The following is a 25,751-nucleotide window of genomic DNA, read 5'->3' as shown; positions in this document are numbered from 1 at the left end:
TAAAAACCGCCTCCATCACAGCTCTCCAGAGGGTTTACTTTATTTTGTCACAGAAAGAGTTGCAGCTCATTCCTTGAAACAGAAGCCTCAGATTGCTTATAATAAGGGGAAATATGAAGGGTCTATTTCAAGCTGGTTATGCAAATAACTTATTAGCTTTTTTTAACTAATATTTGTTTGAAAAAGTTTTCAACTTTAATTGGCTGAATTTATTAGAACATTGTGCTTATTAACACATGTATACTACTGTGTAATATATGTTTACATATATAGTTAAGATGTACAATAAAAGAAAAGCACAAGTTTCAGGAGTATTCTATTATACTTTTAGAATTTGGGGCCACAGTTGGCCCCCGAGCCGTAGTTTGGACACCGCTGGATTATGGGGACAGACTGAAAAACGCTCAATTTTCAGAACAAGGTTATGTTGGTGCATGTTCACTTTGATTCATCCTAATATAATAATGAGGTAAATGCAATAGTAATGCTATTATTATTATTATAATTATTATTATTCATGTCAAAATTAATATTAAAGTCACCCAAAAATAATTACTTAAACTGTTTTAGGAACAAAAGTTGATAAATACTTTGAGAATTGATAGAAATTCAGAATAAGGACCCGGAGCGGGGTACACTGTGAGAATTGAAGTGTGCTGCAGAGTGCCAGACTGAGAGCAAGGCTTTGAACAAGTTATAATGTTAAGGTTGATGACACATTTCATTCATTTACTCGACTTATGATTATGACATATGATTCACTTGGGCAAATGAATATCTTGATGCAGAGAGGGGGTCCAGGCCACTGAGCCCTCTACTAACATGACTTACCTTTTCTCTGATGAGAGAAAGTATGCACTGAAACAAATAGAAGGCACTGGAATATCAATGTCTGCCTGCAGAGAAATCGCTGTAAATTACAACTTTTGACGAGTCTGTTTTTTTCCATGACCTTAGGTCCCAGTTTATTTTTAAAGGAAAAGTTGTGTCGTAAACTTTGGGTGGAATATTCTACTTTACTTCTACTGCTTTTTTATTTATATTGATTTGAGCTGATAGAAATGTATTTCATGCCTGCTAATGTTAGCTTAGTTTAAGGACTGTAGTCCTGTCCTTTCTTATTCTATACTAACTCACACAGAGGCAAACATACCAACAAACAAATGGTGCAGTATCTTTCAATGTCTGCTGAACCTGCTATTTCTTTCATTATAATTCTTACATTTCAAGTACTGTGTAAAGGAATGTTAATAGTTTGACTCGTCATGAACTGTCTGCACATAGAGGTCGTGTAGATCAAGATGCTTTGTGCTGTAATGAAATAAAGACTGCTATAGCTTTACACTAAATGATCTCTACGTCCTGTTTTAGGGATAAGGAGATGTCTTACAAGAAGGCGAAAAAGAGAAGAGGGAACTCTTTCTTTTTGAAATGCTTTATCTGGCATGATTTTTTTTAAAGAAAACAAATACTTTATACTGGAAACCATTCAGTTCTGAACAGAGCCTTTATACAACTAGCTCCTTTCAGACATGCACCTTGTGACGTCATAGTCAGGGCTGCACATAACTGGTGCGCAGGTGCGCATGCGCACCTCCGCCAAAAAAAGAGCACCGGGTCATTTGAAACAAAGCGCATTTGCGTACCAACATTGGGAGAGGGAGAGAGGGAGAGAGAGAAGGAAAAAGAGAAAAGAGAAAATAGAGGATAGATGAGAGAGAGAGAAGAGAGAGAGAGAGAGAAAGATATTTGCGAGTTGCATATGAACCATGATATGAACTCAGGGCCGGCCCGTAGCTCTGGCTAGATGTTCGCCTAGGGCGCCAGACCTGGGGAGGTGCTGCGCTGGCAGCTCTGGGAGGGAAAAAAACATTTTGACCGTTGGGGCTCATCCTAATTTTCGGCCTTGATGTAACAATATTCATAATTAAGTAAATGTAACACCCTTTTCACCCCGGTTACACGTTTCATTTGCCATGTACGATGGGCGCTGTAAGTGATGAAAATGGGGGATGTTGGCTTATCTGGCGCCCGCAGCTCACAGCCAAAATGCGAGGGAGAGAGGGAGAGAGGGAGGGTGCACCGGTACCAGCGATGTTGTTATTAGAATCTGGTGCCGTGCTAGCTGCTCTAACGGATGTAAGAAGAATATGTTTCTACAATAATGTGGAGGGAGAGTCCTCTCCAGTCAGACTGAGAGGCTGATAACTACAGCCCAGTGAGGTAAAGGACTCTGAGTGTTTAGATAGTTCACTTTAGTCTAAGTTCAAACGGTTTGGTCACAATTTATGTAAACACATATTTCCAAGGCACTCCTTTATAATTATTGGGATAAACAGGTTTGAAATCATTCCAATGCATACTATAGGACAGTAACCAAAAAATATCCTTTAAAACTGGAGATAAAAAAAAATGCATAAATAAATAAATGTTAAGGTAAAATAAGATATGAATGAACAACACAAATAAAATAAGTTACATTCATTTGTTATTGGCTATGGTAGGTTATTGGTTATGTTCACATACTTATTTGATTACATCCACTTGTCTAAGATGACAACAGAGACTTTCGACCCAAAACCAGCTGTTGACTTGTGGATGCAAGCAGCTAATCGCAGACTCAACCAGAGAGAAAGTAGGAGGCCTACATCATCAGCTACCATGTCTGACAGAGAGGAAGACAGTGAGGAGAACAGTCAGGAGGGTAGTGATGACAGCTTGTAGGATAACTGGTCGTGCTAATGTTGTCTTGTGTTCACCTCTGCATGTGTGTTCTGTGTTCACCTCTGCATGTGTGTTCTGTGTTCACCTCAGTGTGTGTGTTTAGTGCCGTGTGTCTGGCAAATAAAGTCCAGACCCCCTCAAAAGTTACAGTTTATTTCACTTTAAGGATGAGCACCAAGCAACATCTCCAGGTGCTCCTTTGAGAACCAGGGCAAAAAAGTTATGTGCACCCCTGCTTATATACTATGTTGCATTGTTGGAGGAGCTTCGGATTGTCATTGCCATATGTACACTGTAGCTGCTGTGTATATGACAGTAAAGCCTTTGAAATATAAACACCATTATATAAGCATATTTCCTGTATGTGTGAACCTGCTTTGCAGTAAACCTGATTCTGTTTTTGATTCTGATGGTTAAAAGAACAATTCAAGTTCAACTTTTATAATGAACATGTTCAAGACTTTCATAATGAGGTTGAGACTATGTAGTTTGTATTTTCTGTAATGGTCTCTGGTTCCAGGTGTAGGAGGCAGAGGCGTGCTCTGAGCAATAATGTGCAAACACTGTGAGTGACACTGAGCAAACAGTCACACATTCAACAGTTCAGCAACATGTTACATATTTACATTTTCTCTTTTTGCTACCAAAATTCCTGGAAACACAATGGTATGCCTAGCAATAAGTAAAGCCATTTTCAAAAGCAGAGGTGGAGAAGTACTTGGATCTACTTGAGTAAAAGTAGAAGTACCAGAGTGTAGGATTACTCAGTTATTGTCACAATCTGTCTGTGTTGTGTTTTGTCTTGTCTTTTTCTGTCTTTGGTTTCATGTTTTATTTTGAAAAGTGTTCACCCCCTGTCTTGCCTGTTGCTGTCTGTCTGTTTTCCCTCCTACCTAATTACCCAATTGTGTTCACCTGGTGCCCCTGTGTTTTCTCCTCCCTCCTCACCTGTGTCTTGTTTGTGTGATTAGTCTTGTGTGTATTTAAGTTCTGGTTTTTCTGTCTGTCATTGTTGGTTCATTGTTAGTCTTTGACTGTGTCACGGGGTAGTGTTCTGTTTCTTACGCTTTGGCCTTGGTCTTGAAAGAAAGGTATTTTTTCGTTCCTTGGAATAAAGGTTTTTCGTTGAAATCTGCATTTGGGTCCTGCCTGCTTCACTCAACCCTGACAGAATGAACCAACCACAAGTGGACACAGCAGATCCTTTTATCTGGCTTGCTGCTTTGATTGGTAGAAGGGAGCGTCCAGTGTTCGGCAGAAGAGGGCCGCTCTGGTAGAGGTGCACCGGTTGGCAGCAGAGAAACCATGTTTTGTTGAGTTCTTACCCGACTGGATTTTGGACTTCCTTTCGACGTGTGATTCCCGGCCTGTTAGCCGCAGGCATGCTAGCCCCCTGCCTCCCAATTCCCAACCTGACGCCATACGTCTCGGTGTGTTCCGTCTGGAGTCAACGTCAACCCCTGCTTCTTCCCCATTTCCTGCTCCTGTCCAGGAGCCGTTCTCGGGTACTCGTCTGGCTTTTGGAGGTCCACTGAGCCTCAGGTCAATCCATTGTCAGATCTTACCTCCTGTTCATTCTAAATGGTTCCATGAATTTCATTCATTAGATTCTTCCATTGTGAGTTGATTAAGTTACTATCTTTTAACAAATTCCTTGAAATATCTTAAGTAATTGCTATTCTTATCACTAGAAATAGGTGGGAATCTTTTTTTAATTGTTTTTCCAAGTAATAGGGTTAGTGGGTTCTTGTTTAGAGAGATGCCAAACATATTTGACATTTCTCTTATAGCTGTTTCCCAGAAGCCACACAAAACATTACAGGACCTAAATATAAGACCTCCAGCATATTGTAGTGAGGTTTTGTTTATATTGACTTTGAATTTAGGGTGTCTTGAAGTAACAAATTAAAATGTGTATTCTTACCAGTAGTTTGAGTTGGTTGTGTTATGAATGTTTTTTCACATGTGTTCCCAATCTGCTATTGGTATACTGCAGGATAGTGCATTTTCCCATTTATTGTTTACATTGATAATACCATCCTGATGGTTACATTGAAATATGTTGCACTTTGGTTTTCACTTCCATGTGATAGATATTGGATGGCAGGGTCACAGGCCTTTAAGGCGCATTCACACTGCGGTACTTTTCCCACAAAGGTTCATGTGAACTTAGTTCATGTGAACTCTTTTATCGCGTTCACACCAAAAAGAGCCGGTACTAAAATTAGTTCATGTGAACCTTTTTACCCCCTCGAAAGTCCCTGCTAGAGAGCAGGGACTTTCGAGCGGCTCTTTTGTGAGAAAAGAGCTACATTTCTGATTGGCTGGAAGGATTGCAAACCACGCCCCGCAAAACTCCCAAAAAGTTTTGTGAAGCCGCCATTTTATTATCCTCGCATTAGCATTATTAGCATTAGCCCAGCGCAGAAACGCAGAGAGACTAATTTATGGCAACACAAAATAAAACATGGGAGCGGTGGAGATGAGGAGGTGTCGGCGTTCTGGCGATTTACTCGGAAGGCTTCAGTAGAAGCTGCTGGGAGTCCCAGCAGCTTCTACTGAAGCCAGTCCCCAACTCCGGGGACTTCCGGCCGGGGACTTTGGGCGGCAGTATACGCCGTGAAGTGGTTTGCGGCCTGCCAGTAAACCTAAAGCAGAAGAAGAACAAGTGACGTCAGCGGCTTCATTTGCCTAATCCTCCCCCAGGGACTTTTTCCAGTGTGAACGCGATCTGTACTTAGTTCATGAGAACTAAAGAGTTCACATGAACTAAGTTCACATGAACCTTTGTGGGAAAAGTACCGCAGTGTGAATGCGCCTTTAGTGTTGTGCTGCTACCCTCAGACTGTTGATTTGCTTTAGGTCTCAAAGCGCAGACCTTACCTCTGATGATGGAAAAGTGCTTTTGGTATCTGCTCTGCATGGAAACAGAAAATAAGATGCGATGTGTTTAGTCGTGGCGTTCAAACCCATGAAGTCTCTCCTGGGGCGAGCACACAGAAGCACTGCTGGGGCATCTTTGCTCTTTAAAAACACTGAATGCTAAGAAATAATAGTTGTTGACCTGATATCTGCTACTGCCCAGTACAGTAGTGGACAGAAACATGTCAGCTCTTCTTCCTGCTGCACACTGCAGCAGGAGGAAGAGCTTTCTTGAAAGTTATCACTGTGGCAATCACAAGATAGTGAAGTAAACCGTGAATATAGGTTTACATGTTTCTGATTAGCCAATGCAGTGAGTCCATGAATTAAATAACATAACATTGCAGCAAAGTTGAGCCAGGTTCAATATTTGACCTGATCAGGCACACACACTGTGCCAGCAGTCTTTTTCACATGGATGTGAACAAGCAATGCTAATATCTGCATTCATTTGATTGGGTAAAGTGAGAACAAAATCGCAGCAGTCTTATGTTGTAGTCATTTAGAATACATCATGCTTTGATCACATCTTATAGACATCCCATCTCTTTTCACATGCTGACCTTGTCCTAGCAGCAGTGTTGTTGAGAGGATTTTTTTTTGCTCTGCCTCACTCTGTCAATTAGGTCTTGTTAGGAATGTGAGTGCAGTCATGGGCTTAACGTATGCCCGTACAGCTCCACGAGGAACATGGAGCTGAGGAATGCAGCAGCCATTATTTCCCAGCAGAGCAAGGCTCACGTTGCTTGTCCTCTGAACATTACAACCACAAGAACTTGGTTTTGCTTAAAAATCTTAGACTTAGACTTGCCCAGCAGAACAAAGGGTTCTCTGTGCCTCCCACCACCTCGCTCCGTTTAGCAGACTGTGCAGTTCAGCAACTGGCATGCCACATGCAGCGGAGAGAGGCAGCTCTGCAATGTGCTTTTGATTTTTCAGCATAGAGTAACATGGACAGGGTTATTTTCTGATTTGTCCATGCCTTATTTTTATTTCCCCCCTTAAAGAAACATAAAGCATGAACAATAATAAGGTCACCTTTGCGGCCCGTCCACACAGCGGCGTGCGCAGAAGCTTGAACGCTTCTGCCCATTCACTTTGAATGGGGTGACGTCATGCTTCACCGAACTGCATTGTGGGAGCGAAGCGTAGCTTTGCTCGCTACAAAAGTTGAGCAATGTTCAACTTTTGAAGCTTCGGCGGAAGCGTCAGCCAATCGAATCATATGCCAGTACAAGCTCTAGCCAATCAAACCGCGTGCTTGTGTGTCAGGGGCGGGAGATTCATGTGATTGGTTGTTGGTCGAGTTTCAGCCCCCCCCCCGCCGGCAAGCTTCAACGCACGCCGCTGTGTGGACGGGCCGTCATAGATACATTAAAAATACATCACAGATCTTATTATATAGGCCAGCAAGCTTTCATTCAATTTGAGGTGCGATGCAGATTGAGGAAGAGCTGCATCAAATAATAGAATAACAATTATAATTGATGACATCTATTTTAAAAGGTTGCAATGTTTCCTCTGCCTCAGGGTCATTTTGTATCCAGTTATAGATAGAATTGGGAGGGATGAAACCCTCTTTAATGGTCACACATGCAGAGCACACAGCACACACAGTGAAATGTGTTCTCTGCTTTTAACCCATCCTAGTACCAGGAGTCTAGTACTAGGAGTCTAGTACTAGGAGTCTAGTACTAGGAGCAGTGGGCAGCTATTGTACAGCGCCCGGGGATTATTTGGACGAAGATAACCGTTTTGTTGTAACCAAACTTTCTAAATCTTCCATAGCTCCTAAATTGAGTGGATAGTTTTCTATTTATTTTGGGTGTTAAGCCATAGGCTCAGAATAGGGAAGGCTAATATTTGACCATCTATCATACTTGTTTTAAACACCACCAACCGTTACTGGACAAACAGTCTATGGACTTATATACTGTATGTCCTGCTCATACTACCTGCTCATCCCGAGGCCCACAGCACGTGACAGAACTTCAGGAGTATACATTGAGCTGGCGGCGCTTACTGAGAGGTTAAATGCAGCTTGTGAGACAAAGACGAGGCAGCGTTTGTAGATGCTAACATGAGGTTAGTGCGCCACACACAATGTTTCTACCAGCCTCCCTTGGCTCATTTGTCAAGGAGAGACTCTGAGGCATGAACTCAATTGCACGACTCAGATAGTGTTCTCAAAAAATAAAGACTTTACTGGAATTTAGCACAGTAATCAAAACAAGGAAAACAAATATACTCTTTCGAGGAAAACTAGCAAGTGATCAATGAGGTAGGTCCGTGGGAAATCCGTGAGATAATCAGGAACGTGGGTCATAGTAAGACAACGAACTGACAATGAACAGGAGGAAGCTACCACAATATATACACAGGTAAAGGGGACACAGGTGGAAACAATCAGGGCGGGGGAAAACAATCAAGGACGCAGGAGACAGAAGGGGGCGGGGAGCGTGGAGGCCTGAAATGAGAGGGATGATTAATTAAGGGAATAAACATAAAGCACAGGGCAAAGGGACATGACAAAACTAACATAAAGAATACACTTTCACTATTAGTTTCCTAGACATGACATCATTCTGACAGAATAAAAAACAAAGTGCTCTGATAGGGCTAAATTCAAGATATTAATCTCATTATTAACTGAATTTGTTGATTATAAAAATGGCGTGCAGGCTGATAGTGCTGAATAAAATATATTGTAGCAGGAGCCTATGAGACCTTTGGAGAACATTGGTGTACACAATACTAAAGGGACCAATATTTTAGGCAGGTCTTATCTTCTCTAGCCTTCATTACAGCTGCTCCTGTGTTAAGTTCAGAGAAGGAAAAACAGCAATAACTTGAAGGTAATAAAATAAGAATCCACTACTGAAGTAACAGTTGGACGGCAGGAGGAGCTGACGAAGCTTCACCCAAAAATTAAACTACATATCCAGCATGATATTTATTTTTTCCCCGCCCCATGCTACCCTCCAGAACATGTCTCAGTTAACCCAACATGTACAGCAGGTCGCATATGACGTCCAACTGAGGTTTCACAGACCGTAAAGCTCGGTGACGGAGCACTCTGTGTCTGGCTAATGCTCGTCATTCATCAATTTAAATCATTTTAAATCCAGTGTTATGAGCCAGTTTTGCTTTATTTCACCTTTATTGATTTTCACTTATATCAAAACAGAACAGGGCACATGAAAATGCAGATGTGTAATCATAGAGCTGAATTGAATTACATTTGTACCACAAATACAAATGTCATAGCAGTAGGACTACATATACTGTGCAAGCACATACACATAATAATAATAATATAATATATTAGGGCCGGGACTCGATTAAAAAAATTAATCTAATTAATTAGAGGCTTTGTAATTAATTAATCGAAATTAATCGCATTTTTAATCACATATAAATATTTGACCTAAGAACAGTGAGAAGCAATTTTTTTCACATGGATTTTAGTATACCATTAGGCGCATTCACACCGCAGTACTTTTCCCACAAAGGTTCATGAGAACTTAGTTCATGAGAACTCTTTGGTGGATTAGGCAAATGAAGCCGCTGACGTCACTTCTTCTTCTTCTGCTTTGGGTTTACTGGCAGGCCGCAAACCACTTCACGGCGTATACTGCCGCCCAAAGTTCCCGGCCGGAAGTCCCCGGAGTTGGGGACTGGCTTCAGTAGAAGCTGCTGGGAGTCCCAGCAGCCTTCCGAGTAAATCGCCAGAACGCCGACACCTCCTCATCTCCACCGCTCCCATGTTTTATTTTGTGTTGCCATAAGTTAGTCTCTCTGCGTTTCTGCGCTGGGCTAATGCTAATAATGCTAATGCGAGGATAATAAAATGGCGGCTTCACAAAACTTTTTGGGAGTTTTACGGGGCGTGGTTTGCAATCCGCCCAGCCAATCAGAAATATAGCTCTTTTCTCACAAGAGAGCCGTACGAAAGTCCCTGCTCTCTAGCAGCTCTCTGCTCTCTAGCAGGGACTTTCGTGGGGGTAAAAAGGTTCTCATGAACTAATTTTAGTACCGGCTCTTTTTGGTGTGAACGCGATAAAAGAGGCTAACGTCCACGCTAGCTTCCACGCTAGCTGCTATATGTTTTGCATTGAGGTGATACTTGAGGCTTGATGTGCTGCGGTGATATGCAAATTCCTTTTTGCATAATTTGCACACAACCGTGCTCTTATCGACGCTTCCATCCGTCCGTTTTTTAAAACAACATTTCCCACTGTTGTTCACTGTGGTTTGTTGTTGTCTGAAGTCATGAACGTTAGTTGGTGCTCCAGTATAATCGGTACGCCTGAAACTCATCCAGTGAGAAACGTTCCGCGGTGCAAAAATAAGTGCGATTAAAATGCGTTAATTTTTTTACCGCGTTAATTGTTGTGTAATTAATTAATCTTAATTAACGCGTTAAAGTCCCGGCCCTAATATATATATATACACATACACATATTCATACACACCCACAGATGCACTTGAAGAAATAAAATAATAAAATAAACAAAATAAATAATACAATCCAATAAAAATAAACAGTAAATTAAAAGGGAAGGTCGGGGGGGGGGCGGGGGGCGCTTCATGCAGTCAGGTTGGCACAGGGGAGTTTGTTAAAATCAACACACTCTCACTCCATAATCGTCCAGGAGCGACGTTTGGTCAGTGTCCGTGGCGTGCAGTTGTGACGCTCCTAGGCTCCTTCAGCGTCATAAAGGGACGCAAATAGCTTTCAACTGATTGCAATGTATTCCCATCTGCGGCGGGATTTGACGCTCATGGAAGCACGGCATTCGTTTGTGTCGGCTGCCCTTAAAGGCAATGTGAGCGTCCATTCTCATTGGATAACGGAGAATTGTACACCCGGAAGTAAGTATTCCCCTTACTGTCGATTGATTTTACTGTGATATCTGCACTACTCATCGACTAAAAAACACCAGATTATCCTTGTTAATTACACAACATTGATTGGTTTAAATTGTGTGCAATGCTTTTGTATTTTTCCCCTTCGATTCGGAGAAACAAATATTTTTTCGGAGTAAAGGATGGCAGAAGACACTACACTACCCAGAATCCCCAGCTATCGTTTGGACTACACCAGAGCCATATAATAGAAGAGTTACGACAACGGAAGTCCAAAAACGGTTATCGTCACGTGGTTCATGTAGACGAGGATCTTTCCCCGGAAGTTCATGGCGGGCAATGTGAATGCATTGATAACAGGAGATAGAACTACGATTTTTGGTAATTATTAGTGAATAAAGGTTTTGATTTGCAATATTTATACAACAAATCGATATGTGTATGTATTTACATCAATATGTTTTAAAAAATAAAATAGAATTTGCTAATATTAAGTGATAATATTAGGATTAGTGTGAACAACTAGTTTACATGTTAGGCTAACAGTGCCTTGGTTAAAGAGCCTGTTGCTGTTTATTTATAGCTTTGAATTCTTTAAAACCAATATTATCTTCTTAAACTTGTATGGTAGTCAGGAGCATCACTTTCTAATGTTTATTGATATATTTAGAGGGAGGGGATCTAAAGTAATGCTTTAAAATTCACATTAGATTAATGTCTACCATTTTCTTAAATTCATGGTAGTTTCAGTAATCCCATGGTAATTGAGGACACAAGTTGTCTAAATGACTAATGTCATCTTTATGGCTTTCAGAAAGGACAGGAGACCGACAGGTGACTATCAAAGGACTAGCAGCAGCAGCATGATGATGATGTTAAATGTGTTGTTTCATTGCAAATACATGGAATTCAATAAACATTAATAGCATATCATGCAGTTTGTCTGTGCCTTTTCCTCCGTGTTGTCCTGGTTTGCTGTGCTGCCTCCTAGTCGCCACCATGGTTTGCTGTGCTGCCTGGGGATGCTCCAATCGCTCCGAGAAAGGAGTACGAATGTACAGCTTCCCCACTGACACAGAGCGGACGAAGCAGGAGCAATTTCACGACCAACAGCAAAAAAATATGTGATTTATATACAAACACTGCATTTGCACTTTTTCACAAAACGAAAACCACACCATTGGGAAAGCTTAATGTTTTGTTTAATACAAAAAACAGGGAAAGGCTTGAAAAACACAGAGTTGAGACTCAGAGTGCAGGGTGAGGGTCTCAGTGCAGGTATTCAGGCTCCATTGAATCCCCCTCTGGTTCTTGTGCTGAAAGAGGGAGTAACAGACAGGAGAAAGGGTTATACACACCTATATAGCACACCTATTGGATGGGAAATTGCCTTGGGGAGATAAGGTGTGGTCTTTGTTCCCAACTGAAGTTATGGAACTTTATTATTTGTGAGTTTAACAAAGTATGACAAATGGCATCAGTAACATATGTGATATGAATTTCTATAAAGTTGTCTCACATTCTTGGTCATATTGTATATACAGTATGTAATGAGTATAACATGTCCAGTAAGTATAAAGTGTTTCCTAATACTGTGTATTCAACCACTATGGAATATGTATGTGGGCAGACAAAACTGAGTTGTTCTGTGTGTGAAGTAACCTCAAGTCACTCCGCAGGCACATTTTGAAGCAGACCAGTTTGTCAAGACTAAAAAGGGCAAGACTAGGCTGAGAGCAGAGGCTATACCCACCATCTTCGTGCATCGCCCTGTGGTCAAAAAGAGAAGGTCCCCTGCACCACGATTCACCCCGGGACCTGTATCTACAAAGCCCATAGCTCATGATCACAGCGATAGTGTGAAAGGTGACACAGGTATAATAAGTATGAACTCTTAGTAACAAAAGTAATATTTCTTATTTTTAAGTGGTATAATATTTTAAATGTTCGAACATTTACAGTGCCATGTCTTCTACTTACATTAGTCTCAAAGATTGAGGGAAGAAGGGAAGGGATCACTGCCCTCCACCTGCCAGAGGAGCGCAAACAACAAAAACAAGCAAGGTGTCCCGTCATGTACCTGGAAGTTTGGGTTGGCAAAATGGAGTAAGAGAGGGACTTGAAAAACCTTGGTGGCTCTCTACTCATGTTGTTACAGTTGTCTTGGTTACAGCTCTCAAGTTTTTTTTTTGTGCCATTTCCACATCTTTAGAAAATATGAAAAAATTGAAGTGAAATCAACCTCATCTCTGGAGAACAAACTTCGATTTCTCTGTCTTGTGAGTTTGCAGTCTTGCAGTTTTGCTCCTCCACCTGTAACATCACTGCCATACAGTAGGTTACTAACAAGATTACTTATATAATACAGTGATATAATACATGTTTAGTATGCTTACTTATATAAAACAGTAGTATTAAACTTACCTTGTGTGTTCACTCTCACTTAAGTTCCTCTCCCTTTGCCATCAATCCAAAATCAGCTGAGCTGCAACATTATACACACAGGTAATAATCAACATAATCACAAGGACACAATATGGCTCTGCTAAAAACACTCACTCTTACACGCACCAAAGTTATATTTATCTAATATTTAACTCCCTCCACCCCCGCATACAATCCCGTTTAGAAGCCCCTCTTCTTTAATTCAACAACGTTGGACCAAATAGACATTAAGAGAACGGAATTTACAATTAAAAGGCTGTTCAACGTCTGTTGCTAACTTGCTTCGGTATCCTAGCTTGATCTGTTATCTGTAAACGTTCCCTAAATCTACTAATTTAGGGATAATCCACTGACATCCTTTAATACACATGTTCAATTGAATCAGATGTACTGATAATATCCTCAATATAAATCTTTAAACTTCTTCTTACCTTTAAAAGTCCGTCACGAACGGTCTATTATGCTGCAACTCCACAGCTCTGCTAGCCTTGGCGCTAACTTCCGGGGAACGATTGAGAGGCTCCACGATCTGCCATTGCTGTAAAAAAGTGGTCCATTGGAGTGAACGGAGATGTCATAACTCTTCTATTATATGGCTCTGGACTACACCATGTGCTCTGTTTGACAAGTCCCGTGATTAGTTCTCAAGCTCTGTGATTGGTTGACCTCCAACTGCATTCCATATGAAAAAAAAAACGTTTCGTAAAAGATAAAATCATACTTTAGTCAGCAGTGCTTGCTTTACTCTTTGAAAGTCATCACATGAATGCATTGTAATAAATGGTTCGGCTGCATTAAAGATACAGATCTGTTGTAGTTCTTTATTTTTATTTATCTACAGAGATCGGGCTCAGAATAGACCGGAAACTATTCTTTTACCGTTCAGTTTGAATTTCACAATAAAGTTAGTAGTAATATTTTGTTTTGATATTATTGTTTTTTATTAACTACTAGACCGCTGGGTCATGTTAAGACCATCTTTTATGTGTTGCTGTGTTTTTTTTTCTATCGCTTTTGTGTTACAAATATCTAAACAATAACTAAATATATCCGTCGTAAACTAAACCAGAAACAGCAGTATATTTTATTTTGTTAACACTGTAAACTTGACAGCTTTTTAACCCAAACCACCTACTGGTTAAAGCACGCTATTACACGTTTAGAGTTTAGAGAATGCAGGTGGATTGTGTTGCTTTTTAATGACAGTTTAAAATGCCTTTTTCTTAATGTATTTTATTATTATTAACTACTTGTTACTTGTTGCTAGGGACGCTGCTATCAACATTATTTCTGTTATGTTGTGTAACTGTTTAATGGTGTTATCTTTATTGCTACCCCCTTCCCCGTCAATGTATAGTGTTGGTCCACAACACAAACGTATTAGTTTAACAAAATCCGCATCTAAAATTGTGGCATAGATAGCCTACGTTATTTTCCCCTGTGCAATTCTCCATTTACTCAATAATAACACATCATTATCCTTGTGTTTATTTATTTGTTTGATTAATAAACAGAAGTTGGAGTCCGTCAGGACCGAGGGTCGGAGCAGCTCATTTGCTTTAGAGAATATTACACCCGGAAGTAAGTATTCTCTCCGCTTCGCTTGACAAACCCCGTGATAGTCCTCAAGCTCTGTGATTGGAGAGTGTGCTCCGAGGGTTACGCCGAGCGTCGAACAGCACTTGAAATGGGATGGAACCACGGCAGACTGTCCAAAACTGGATTTTAACGGGTCCACCCCCCCTCCCCAGAACTACACATGCTGGCTATTGTGTTTCGCAACATGTTCTCTATCTATGGCACGTCTCTACTGGGAGTTGTAGTTTTAAAAGACGTTTTCGTATTTCCCATAATAAGAAGTTGTCAGTATTAAACTGTGTACATCCCTGGAGGTTTAGGGGATAGGAAACACTCAAATTTAAAACATATAATTAATAAATGGGTGAAAATGGCTTGTGCCCATAATGGGCAGCATATATACCCACATGCCAGCTAATGTCAGAAGAGCTTTATTTAACAGCTGGTCTTATGTTTGTGACCCCTCCTGTTGTTAATTGATAACATTACATTACATTAATTGATAAGCCTGAAACATGCACTTGTCAAGGTTCAGAGGCACATTTTGCAAATATGGCAGTAGCCATCGATCAGCTTAAGATAAGATATACTTTATTGATCCCAAGTTGGAAACATTTGCGTTACATCAGCATGTGTAACAGTTGTAAATATGCAGTGGTGTTTATTTACATCATTTAGTATAATCACACAAATTCTGTGTTTTATATTTAACAATTCTGTGTTCTTTATTTATTGATTGTTCAATACCTGACAAGGCTGGAGATGAAATATCTACATACATCATAAGAGTATAATACATTATGTATAATATCAGTTAAAATAAGTGCTTCAACATAGTTAACATTGCTGGAGGTATGCACAAATATTGATAGATGTCTTGTAATTCACTGTTGAGGAACCTGCGACCCAAGTTTTTCATTCAATGCATAACTACACCGTTTGTGAATATGATATGTCAATAAACCTTAGAAAATCTTGAAATCTTGAAAGGGATGTGCAAAATAGTCATTATATACAGCAGGGTTGCCAACTTTGGGTACCTGGCTGGAGTAAGATTTTGATACCATGGGTTTAATTACACATATGCGCACTAAATGACTGCTATCGTGTCAGTAGCGGGACCTTAGCATATGATATATATACAGGGGTGCACATAACTTTTTTGCCCTGGTTCTCAAAGGAGCACCTGGAGATGTTGCTTGGTGCTCATCTTTAAAATGAAATAAACCGTAACTTTTGAGGGGGTCTTGTCTTTATTTGCCAGACACACGGCACTGAACACACATGCAGAGGTGAACACAGAACACACATGCAGAGGTGAACACAAGACAACATTAGCACGACCAGTTATCCTACAAGCTGTCATCACTACCCTCCTGACTGTTCTCCTCACTGTCTTCCTCTCTGTCAGACATGGTAGCTGATGATGTAGGCCTACTACTTTCTCTCTGGTTGAGTCTGCGATTAGCTGCTTGCATCCAGCTGGTTTTGGGTCGAAAGTCTCTGTTGTCATCTTAGACAAGTGGATGTAATCAAATAAGTATGTGAACATAACCAATAACCTACCATAGCCAATAACAAATGAATGTAACTTATTTTATTTGTGTTGTTCATTCATATCTTATTTGACCTTAACATTTATTTATGCATTTTTTTTAATCTCCAGTTTTAAAGGATATTTTTGGTTACTGTCCTATAGTATACATTGGAATGATTTCAAACCTGTTTATCCCAATAATTATAAAGGAGTGCCTTGGAAATATGTGTTTACATAAATTGTGACCAAACCGTTTGAACTTAGACTAAAGTGAACTATCTAAACACTCAGAGTACTTTACCTCACTGAGCTGTAGTTAACTTATCAGCCTCTCAGTCTGACTGGAGAGGACTCTCCCTCCACATCATTGTAGAAACATCTTCTTCTTATATCCGTTAGAGCAGCTAGCACGGCACCAGATTCTAATAACAACAGCGCTGGTACCGGTGCACCCTCCCTCTCTCCCTCGCATTTTGGCTGTGAGCTGCGGGCGCCAGATAAGCCAACACCCCCCATTTTCATCACTTACAGCGCCCATCGTACAGGGCAAATGAAACATGTAACCGGGGTGAAAAGGGTGTTACATTTACTTAATTATGAATATTGTTACATCAAGGCCGAAAATTAGGATGAGCCCCAACGGTCAAAATGTTTTTTTCCCTCCCAGAGCTGCCAGTGCAGCACCTCCCCAGGTCTGGCGCCCTAGGCGAACATCTAGCCAGAGCTACGGGCCGGCCCTGAGTTCATATCATGGTTCATATGCAACTCGCAAATATCTTTCTCTCTCTCTCTCTTCTCTCTCTCTCATCTATCCTCTATTTTCTCTTTTCTCTTTTCCCTTCTCTCTCTCCCTCTCTCAATGTTGGTACGCAAATGCGCTTTGTTTCAAATGACCCGGTGCTCTTTTTTTGGCATGCGCACCTGCGCACCAGTTATGTGCAGCCCTGTATATATACAATATATACAAATACACAATATTGGACACAGACTATAAAGGGCACAAAGTTTCATTCACTAATGAAAGTCAAACACATGTTTGTTTCCACTGTTTTATTGTGTGCATAGGCCTGTCGCGATAAGCAATTAATTGACTTATCGTCAGAGGCGCGGGAAGGTATTTTGAGTGGGGGTGCTGAGGTGCTGGACTCCAGTGAACACTATTACGGGCACTATAGAGCACTCCCCACACGTAAACACACAGTACACCCGTGACTGTTACCATGAAGGCTCGATAATCAGCTCCCGGCATATAGGCAGGGTTAAAGTGCTATTTTTTTACTAGTGGGGAGCAGTCCTGACCTCCTCTAGGGGGGTCCAAGGGGATGCTCCCCCAGGAAGATTTTTTTTAAATATTGAAGTTAAAAGCATCAATCTGGTGCACTTTGAGAGCAACATTAAGAGATCTATGGATAAATCTCTCAACACCCAGATGAAACACAACTGTAAGCAGATGTTCTTTTTCTTTATGGATATTTTACAAATCATTCCCCTTTCAAACTGTGTTCTTGTTTTACTGCCATATAGTATTTCATAACTGTTTTTCATTTATTCTCTTATTTTTTTTATAACGATAATGATCATATGAAGGTGTGCCGCGGAAATAATCTTTTGAATAATTTGTGACCAAACCGTTTGAGACCCACTGAGATAACTTAGACTAAAGTTAACTATCTAAACACTCAGAGTCCTTTAGCTCACCTGAGCCTCTCAGTCTGAAAGGAGAGCTCTCCTCCAGCTTGTTGTGGAACCAACAGCTCCGTATGTCCGTTAGTGCAGCTAGCTAACCAGATGCTAACAACACGGTCCCTGCTGCTGGCACCGGTCCGTCTCTCTCTCTCCCTCTCTCACACACACTAAATGCGCTATTTCCGCACACACACAGAGCCGAGCTTGAATGACACAAGCACACTTTTATTTCCATGCAACTCTCTGATTGGTCTGGTGTCTTGCCTCTGTTGCATTCACTGAACACGGGAAATTACAGTTCTGTCGTCCTCTAGTGTCTTGATGAGGTTCACGTAAAGCACGGTTAATGTATTATATTATGGAGGTAGAATTGTCCGGGGCTACAGAAACAACATTCGGGGCAGGCCAAAATATTATTTTACCAACAATGTGGAATTTATTGGCTACATATTACACAGATTATGCACAGCGGGAGCAGCAATAACCGTCAAATAATAATTCAGACAGGGGAGCTCCGCACCCCCTGCCTGCCGCTAGGGGGTGCTGCAGCGCCCTCAGCACCCCCCTTCCCGCGCCCATGCTTATCGTATACGATAAATAAAAATTAACTCGATAACTTTTCTGACCTCGATACATTTACATTTACATGAGGATGTGACTAGCAGTTTGAAAGGATGTACTTGAACTATTATTATTATATATTATCATTATGTCAGTGGTCTAAAATGGTCATACAACGGTGCCGACAATATTATCGTTTATCGCAATAATTTCCGGGAAAATGTATCCAACAAAATTAATTATCATGAGAGGCCTATACATGAAACACACACAAACAAATCTACAGACTTACTACAAACTGCCAAATATATGAATTAACGCACTCTCACTCTCATATACTCGTGGACTCTATTTTTGGCCTAGTAGAACAATAAGCAGCATACTTTTACTTGTTATCATTTCTACTGGATCTTAGATCTGCGCATGCGCAATACAGGTCGGGGATTAACTAGACCAACCGGCTCCCACTGGTGGGGGCGGGGAGGGAGCGGATCGACAGCTTGAGCAGCTGTCAACTCAACATTGTAAATAACCAACCAAAAACGATTGCCGGTCCATCTTGTTTTTGGCGTGAGAATAGTTTGGGCAGCGTGAGAGCATGAGATTGAAAGCGTGTGTCACACGCCAGATGCATGAGAGTTGGCAACCCTGTATACAGTTTTTAATTACACTGTAAGACCGAACAGTACAAGCTTCTTGAAGAATATGGGTTGTTTTAACCCAAACATTTATAAAAGTTAATTCACCACAAATTTTCTGATGTATATGAACTCATTTGTAATATTGTGTATACAGTATTCATCCACTTTGGGTCATATTGGGGATTGTACTCAAATGTTTTTACTGAATCTGTCTGACGTCATCACGTATGTGCTCCGCCCCCGACGTGCCTCACTGCTCTCACCCATGCGTTCATTTGAGTCCGCCATTATAGCTCCTCTCGGATGAAATCACTCAAACTTTCAGAAGTATACTTTGCCCACCGTGCTCTCGAGTCTCACTGCCGGAATTTGACTCTGGTAAGTTACGTCTTGCCTTTGCACAGTATTTAAATGATGTTTTATTAATTTCTGCATCGAATGCACTTTGTGTCGCATGGTGTTTGATTTGAGCTCTTGTTAGCTAGCCTAGATTTAATATCTGCCTCACTTGAAAAATGATTTAAACGTGTAAGACAGTATTTTATATTGCTTTAAGTTATATCTCAAAGTGGAACGTTTGTGTTGCAAACGTTCTCTGGAAAATTCGAACCGCAAATGGCGGCAGTTTTTTTTCTTCTTTTTTGTTACTGCATGCATGTCTGAGCATATTTTATTAACTTAGAGCAAGCCGGAGTCTGATGAGAATATTCGTTGTGGCCAAACGGCGGTACTACACTTCCTTTAGGTTGCTGGGCCGGGAAACACTTTTTCCCATTGACTTACATTGGGAAAGAGTTGTCTGTAACTCGTTGGATACTTTTTTTTAAACTAAATAAACTACCCAGTATGAACGTTTGTATAGCCCTTATTAAAAACATTCGTTCCTCAAGTTGTAAAAATGTGCTAATAACGTTATTCTGAGAGTTATTTCCCTCGGCATTATGAACGCGCATCTAACCCACGGGACCGCGCCGCCCGGCACGTTCATGTAAAGGCCCTGACACACCAAGCAGACACCAGAGAACTCGCCGAAGCCGACTGTTGCGTCGTCGTGTCCTCCTGCGTCTTGGCCATGTGTCGCACGGGAACACACCGCAAAGACTTCAGTGCATGAGTGGCAATAACTCTCCTTACCAGCAGGCGGCGGTAGTGTGTATTCGTCATTCAAAAGAGGCAACAACCGGAAGACAGAGAAGAAGAACAGACTGCATGATATAAACAAACAACGAATAGCGTGTGCGTTCCATTTCCCTCTCGTCCATCGAAAACATGTTTCGTGCGGCACTGGAGCTATCAGCCATAAGTGGGGTTAGCGATAAGAAACAATAACAATGTGCCTACATAACTGTCAGTTGCAGCCCTAGCATTAGTATTGGTTATAGTAACAGCTACAACATTAAAATACTTCTAGGCAGATTGAGGAGGATAATGGGAGAATGAACAGAGGGGCAGAAACATCCATCTGAATAATAATAATAACTTTATTTGTATCGCACCTTTCATACAGGGGATTGCAGTTCAAAGTGCTTTACATCAGTAAGAAATAAGATATAAAATCAGTGTAAAATAAGCAGCAAGAGCAAAGCATAAAGTGGGATAAAATAATGCAGATATATATATATATATATATAGTAATCCCAACAGGCCACCTTGTTTATGGTTTGATTCAGTTTTACATTACATTTATTTGATAACTTCAGTTAAGTTTGAAGATTCCGAACACTACAAAATATAATCAAGACATATTTTATCATGTATTATAGTAGAAAGTAGAAATAGTTCGAGTAGTTTTTAGTAGAAATATCCCTTACAATAAAGGTAGTATAGTATGCCCGTGTGTCATCTCCAATAAATGGCTTCAACCATCCTTGAATTAAACTCAGGGTTTGATTCCCACTCCTTTCTGTACTTTTGTGAATACAGTTTAGACTGTGACATGATGACCTACGACGTGGATGTTTAGCTTGTCACAGAGAGGCACACACACAGTGGACGAGGTGATTAAGTGACTGAAGCTGTCTCGACGCGGGAGAGTGTGGCTGTCTCCTCTCTGCTCTGACTGCAGCTGAGCTGCTGCGGGAGGCAACTGTGAGTCTGTGCGCCTGTCAGTACTATGGGAGGGCTGAGGGGCTCACGGCAGCTCGTTAACTGCAGAACAATACGTGAGTCTCCAAACACCAGAAAAGTCCCTAATAACACCATTGCAAGTCGTTAGATTAGTCGTTAGTCGCTTTTGACAAAAATAAGTAGCCGGAGGGTTTGGAAAGCCGCCGAATTTAACGACAAAGTCGCCAAGTTGGCAACACTGGTCTGTGTGTGATTTTTTAAATCGTTTGTTTACGTCCCTCACTTCCGTTTCGCTTCTGATTCGCTAGCTGAACAGCCAATCAGAGTGATTGCTTGGTCCGACTACCTGACCCGATGCATGGCCGATTCAACATGTTGAATCGGCCATGCATCGGGTCAGGCAGTCCAAATAAGGCGTGTCACGGCAGACGGTGCAGGACACACCAACCTGACTATGGCGCCGCGAATGCCCGACAGCCTCTGACGGCCTCTGACTCCCAAAATCGGGTTGGTGTGTCAGGGCCTTTACGTGTTCATATCGCCTTACTGCCAGCCCACGGAGCTGTAATAATGGATATATTGCACATGTTTGCTGTAATTAATCATTTGTAAAATATTATACTACATGGGCTGTATGATGTAAATCTTGTACCGTAAATCTTGTATTAAATAAAGTTAATATTACCAACGTAGATTAACGTTCCTGTAGCTTCTTATTGCACTTGCAATAATATACCATTAAAAGAGTTGAACGTAGCTGTTTGCTATTAGGCCGACTATATATTAAGTCGTCATATTTATACATATATCAATAACAGTGGCGAGCCGTCAGGGCCCTCTGTGAGGGCCTAAGATATTCTAAAAAATATTTGAAAACATTAAATAAAACATTTTTTTAAATATATTTTTTTGTTAAATGTTTCATTAGTTTTACCAAAATAACTTGATTTAATTGTATTTAAAATAACATTTCCAAATAAATAAATCCTTCGAATCTGCCTGTTCAGTTTCTGTTGGAATGTGAAGGGTTAAATGCCGTCTCTGCGAGTTACTGTGAAGACGGGAGAGCTTGTTGGTCCCTCTCTACATTCACAGAGGGCCAGCTATAGTAACTCAATGAGAGAGTAATGTCAAATGACATACAATTGACCAATCATATCTTCCCTCTAAATGGGCGGGCTTTATTATCGCGGACTTTATGACAAGTTCCGCCCGCTGTGAGGTCTATGCCAGAGCCCTAGAGAGATAAGAGTTACGACACTCTTTGATGTCGCCGCCAGCCGGTCACGTGGTTTATGTATGCCGGGATAGTTCCAAACGCACTTCCGTGGCAATGCTTCTCTATGGCAAAAACAGCACAAACATGGTCAAAATAGTCATAGATTAAACCAACGCTGTTATTTTTTAAAGATTGCTTTCATATTTACATGATGTGGTTACACTTTGTATGGATTGGCACTATTTACAAGTTTCGTTATTTAACGATATTTTGAGGGAAAAGTGTGGCAGCACAAGCAGGCTATGTTGCTGTCACTGCCAGGGCAGTCACGTCCGTAGTATAGTTGCGCTGCGCTGTCATGTTCTTCTATGGGACAGACAGACAGCAGCGATTGCGTTATTGAATGGTACATATATATAAAAAAAACACACACACCCAAGTATTTTTTCAGCTGTAATTGCATTATTGCATACTTTTTATTGACAGTTTTGCATTTGGAGAGGCAGGGTGACAACGGAAAGCTTGGTAGCCTATTACTTAGATACGTTTTACATTTTTGGAGGGAAACGTTTGTGTTCATGTTAGCATGGGTAGCATGATCATGTTAAGACTATGAATATCATTTTACCACAACAGTGGATGAACAATTGATATATGTGTTTGAACAAGAACAACAGGAAGAACAAAGTAAAAGGGACGAACAAATGTGTGAACAAGTATTAAGAACAGTGTATGGAAAAAGTGATGTGATGTGGGATGTGTGTTAGAACAACACAAAGTCAAATTAATGAGAAGGAGAACAAAGAGGGTTAGGGTTCAACAGAAAAAGATTAATTCAGCCAAAAAACACAATTTGATTAATCTAAAGTGTAAAACAATCTTCAACACAGAGCAAATTAGTGCCCTTGGACAACAAAACATGTGGTGGGGCAAATAAACGATAAATTAAATTGAGAGAGTGGGAGACTGAAAATGATTACTATGATAAATATTCAAACTATTTACAAAACTATTACAGAAGCTCCTGTTGAACCAGCAACAAAAACAGGTTTGTCAACAATAACGAGGCCACTTTGCCAGGGGGAGGTGATCCAGCGACGAGACAATAAAGCAATTCATATTTGGTTCTGTTGAGACACTACAGAATATAAAACCTTCCAAGCCATGACCTCTGCCTGAAATCACTCAGAGGAGAATGCAGCACACTCAAACTGGAGTCAGGAGTGTGAATAACACATTTTGGCCAAAACAAATTGTTGCTTACCAATACAGTGACTGAACATTGGACACCAAAAAGTGAAAAACAGAAGCATAATTGTGCGAACAACAATTGTGTGGGGGGGGGGGGGGGGGGTATTTTACAAATATTTACAAACAACTATTTACAAAAAAGCAACTATTTATAAAAAAGCAATACTATTTACAAAAAAGGGTTAGGGTAAGCAACTATTTACAAAAAAGGGTTAGGGTAAGCCACTATTTACAAAAAAGGGTTAGGGTAAGCAACTATTTACAAAAAAGCAATACAGAACTCTCGGGCATCCTAACCATTTTGAAAAAAATAAAAAGGTTCCTTTGTGAAAGGTTCATCCTCTTCATCTGTTTCCTGGGCCCTAAAAAGCAGAACAAGAATAGGAACAGTGGTGAATAAGGGGAGAGAATACAGTTGGGAGCAGACTGAACAGAGGGCATAAAATGTTTGCACAATAAATATTATGGCACTTTCGTTTATATTGCATTTTAATAGATCAGTTGTCATACCATGGTTGGATGTGCAGCATTTGGATGCTCTAATCGATCCGAGAAGGGGTTCCGGATGTATGGCTTCTCTAAGGACATAGAGCGAAGGAAGAGATGGATGGCAATGGTCAACAGACAAAACCTGTGTCTGACAGAGGACAACAACAACAGCAGAAAACTGTCATGTAAGTAATGTTCACAGAGGTGACATGACTTGTTAACATTTTAAAGGGCATCATATTTCCAAGTGTAGAGAATTATGACTCTTCAATGACATTTGAAGTGTGGAGTCATCGAGTGCTGCCCTGAGGTACATGGTGGCAGAGGAGCACAGACCAGAGTCCTACCTTACCACTGCGTGGTTTTTGGAGACGGTGGACCACTGGTTTGACCTCATGTCGTCACGCAACACTGTTACTCCCCTAAGTCATTTCAAGATGGAGGAGTATGATAAGGCCATCAGCTTCCTCCGGGACTCCATCCATCTGTTTCGGGGCCTGAAGATCGGTCCCAAGGGCAGCTGGAAGTCCAGACAGGACTGATGATGGCCACAACAACAATCCTGGAGGTCCAGCATGACCTGTTGAGACAAGGGCACAAATTTGTTCTCACAAGCCGCTTCACTCAAGACTGCCTGGAAAACACATTTTCGTCCATTCGTCTGAGGAACTCTGTCCCAACACCTGTAGAGTTCCAATATGCTCTGCGCGCTGTCACTGTGGGCCAGTTCCTATTGCCAGTGCATACTGGCAGTTACGTGGAGGATGGATCAGACCACTTGGCACACTTCCTGGACATGCAGAACAGCAGCTGCAGTCCTCCTGACGTTCTGAGAGTGGAGCAGCTAGTAGACCTGACAACACCACCTGACATCACTAAAACTGAGTCCTGTGTGCTATACCACCTTGCAGGATACATCGTGAAAAGGGTCATCAGCTTCTCACTTTGTGACAAATGCCAGTGTGCCCTAGTGAAAAATGTCAGTGATGGTGAAAATGAGAGAGCTGGTCTGCTGGTATTAAAATAATTTAAAAGGGGTGCACTTTACCGTCCATCTGATGAGGTTTTCACCCTTGTTCAGAACGTGGAGCAGCTGTTCCGTGTGAGGACGAGCGATTCCCTCATGGAGTCCTCAAATGCAGTGTCACAGCTGGCACAAGAAGCCATGTTGCTGGACAGCAACCTTCCCTCATGCCATGACCTGAAGAAAAAAATCCTCTCAACATACATCAGGCTGAGGTTAAGGATTGCATCAAAGTGCATCAGGGCTGAGAGGAAGGATAAACATAAAGGGTATCTTGGCAGCAAGAGTCAGAGTAAGAAGGCAAAGAAGACCCAACAGACCTCTGCACCGAAGGTCATAACATCTAGGCCACTGCCAAACACCTTACTCGTTGCCATCGATGTACTTGGCATCTCCATTCCCGGTCCACCGTCAGCAGCCTCCAGCCTCCTCTTCTTTCAGCAGTCATCACCTGCAGCCGTTGCCAGCACCAGCCTCCTTCAGCAGCAGCACCCTCCAGCAGCAGCACCCTCCTCCAGCAGCAGCACCCTCCTTCAGCAGCAGCACCCTCCTCCAGCAGCAGCACCCTCCTTCAGCAGCAGCAGCCTCCTCCAGCAGCAGCAGCAGCAACAGCCATATGAGGCTGACATATGAGGCTGAATAAAAAAAAGTGCTAATTATTATTTTTAAAGTGTTTATTTTGTTAAAAATAAACATTTTGGATGCATGACCATGTTTTAGGCTCATCCTTCATTCACT

General features: G+C 41.3%; 1 protein-coding gene and 1 long non-coding RNA gene across 2 annotated transcripts in view; one reads left to right on the top strand and one right to left on the bottom strand.

Annotated features, from left to right (window-relative positions):
• Positions 1 to 25,751, top strand: part of LOC117538651 (cyclin-dependent kinase 19-like) — a 248,682-nt gene that overhangs the window by 3,451 nt on the left and 219,480 nt on the right. Inside the window, 1 exon segment of the mRNA XM_034204522.1 lies at positions 849 to 912. Coding sequence (XP_034060413.1) covers positions 849 to 912 — 64 coding nt within the window.
• On the bottom strand, positions 23,715 to 25,728 carry LOC117538671. The gene is made up of 3 exons (XR_004567889.1): positions 25,334 to 25,728; positions 24,011 to 25,190; positions 23,715 to 23,862 (listed from the first exon to the last, which is right to left on the bottom strand). It is a non-coding gene; the product is annotated as an uncharacterized LOC117538671 (long non-coding RNA).

The sequence above is a fragment of the Gymnodraco acuticeps genome, unplaced genomic scaffold, assembly GCF_902827175.1.
Source record: "Gymnodraco acuticeps unplaced genomic scaffold, fGymAcu1.1, whole genome shotgun sequence".
Lineage (NCBI taxonomy): Eukaryota > Metazoa > Chordata > Actinopteri > Perciformes > Bathydraconidae > Gymnodraco > Gymnodraco acuticeps.
This window is presented reverse-complemented; position numbering and strand designations above follow the sequence as displayed.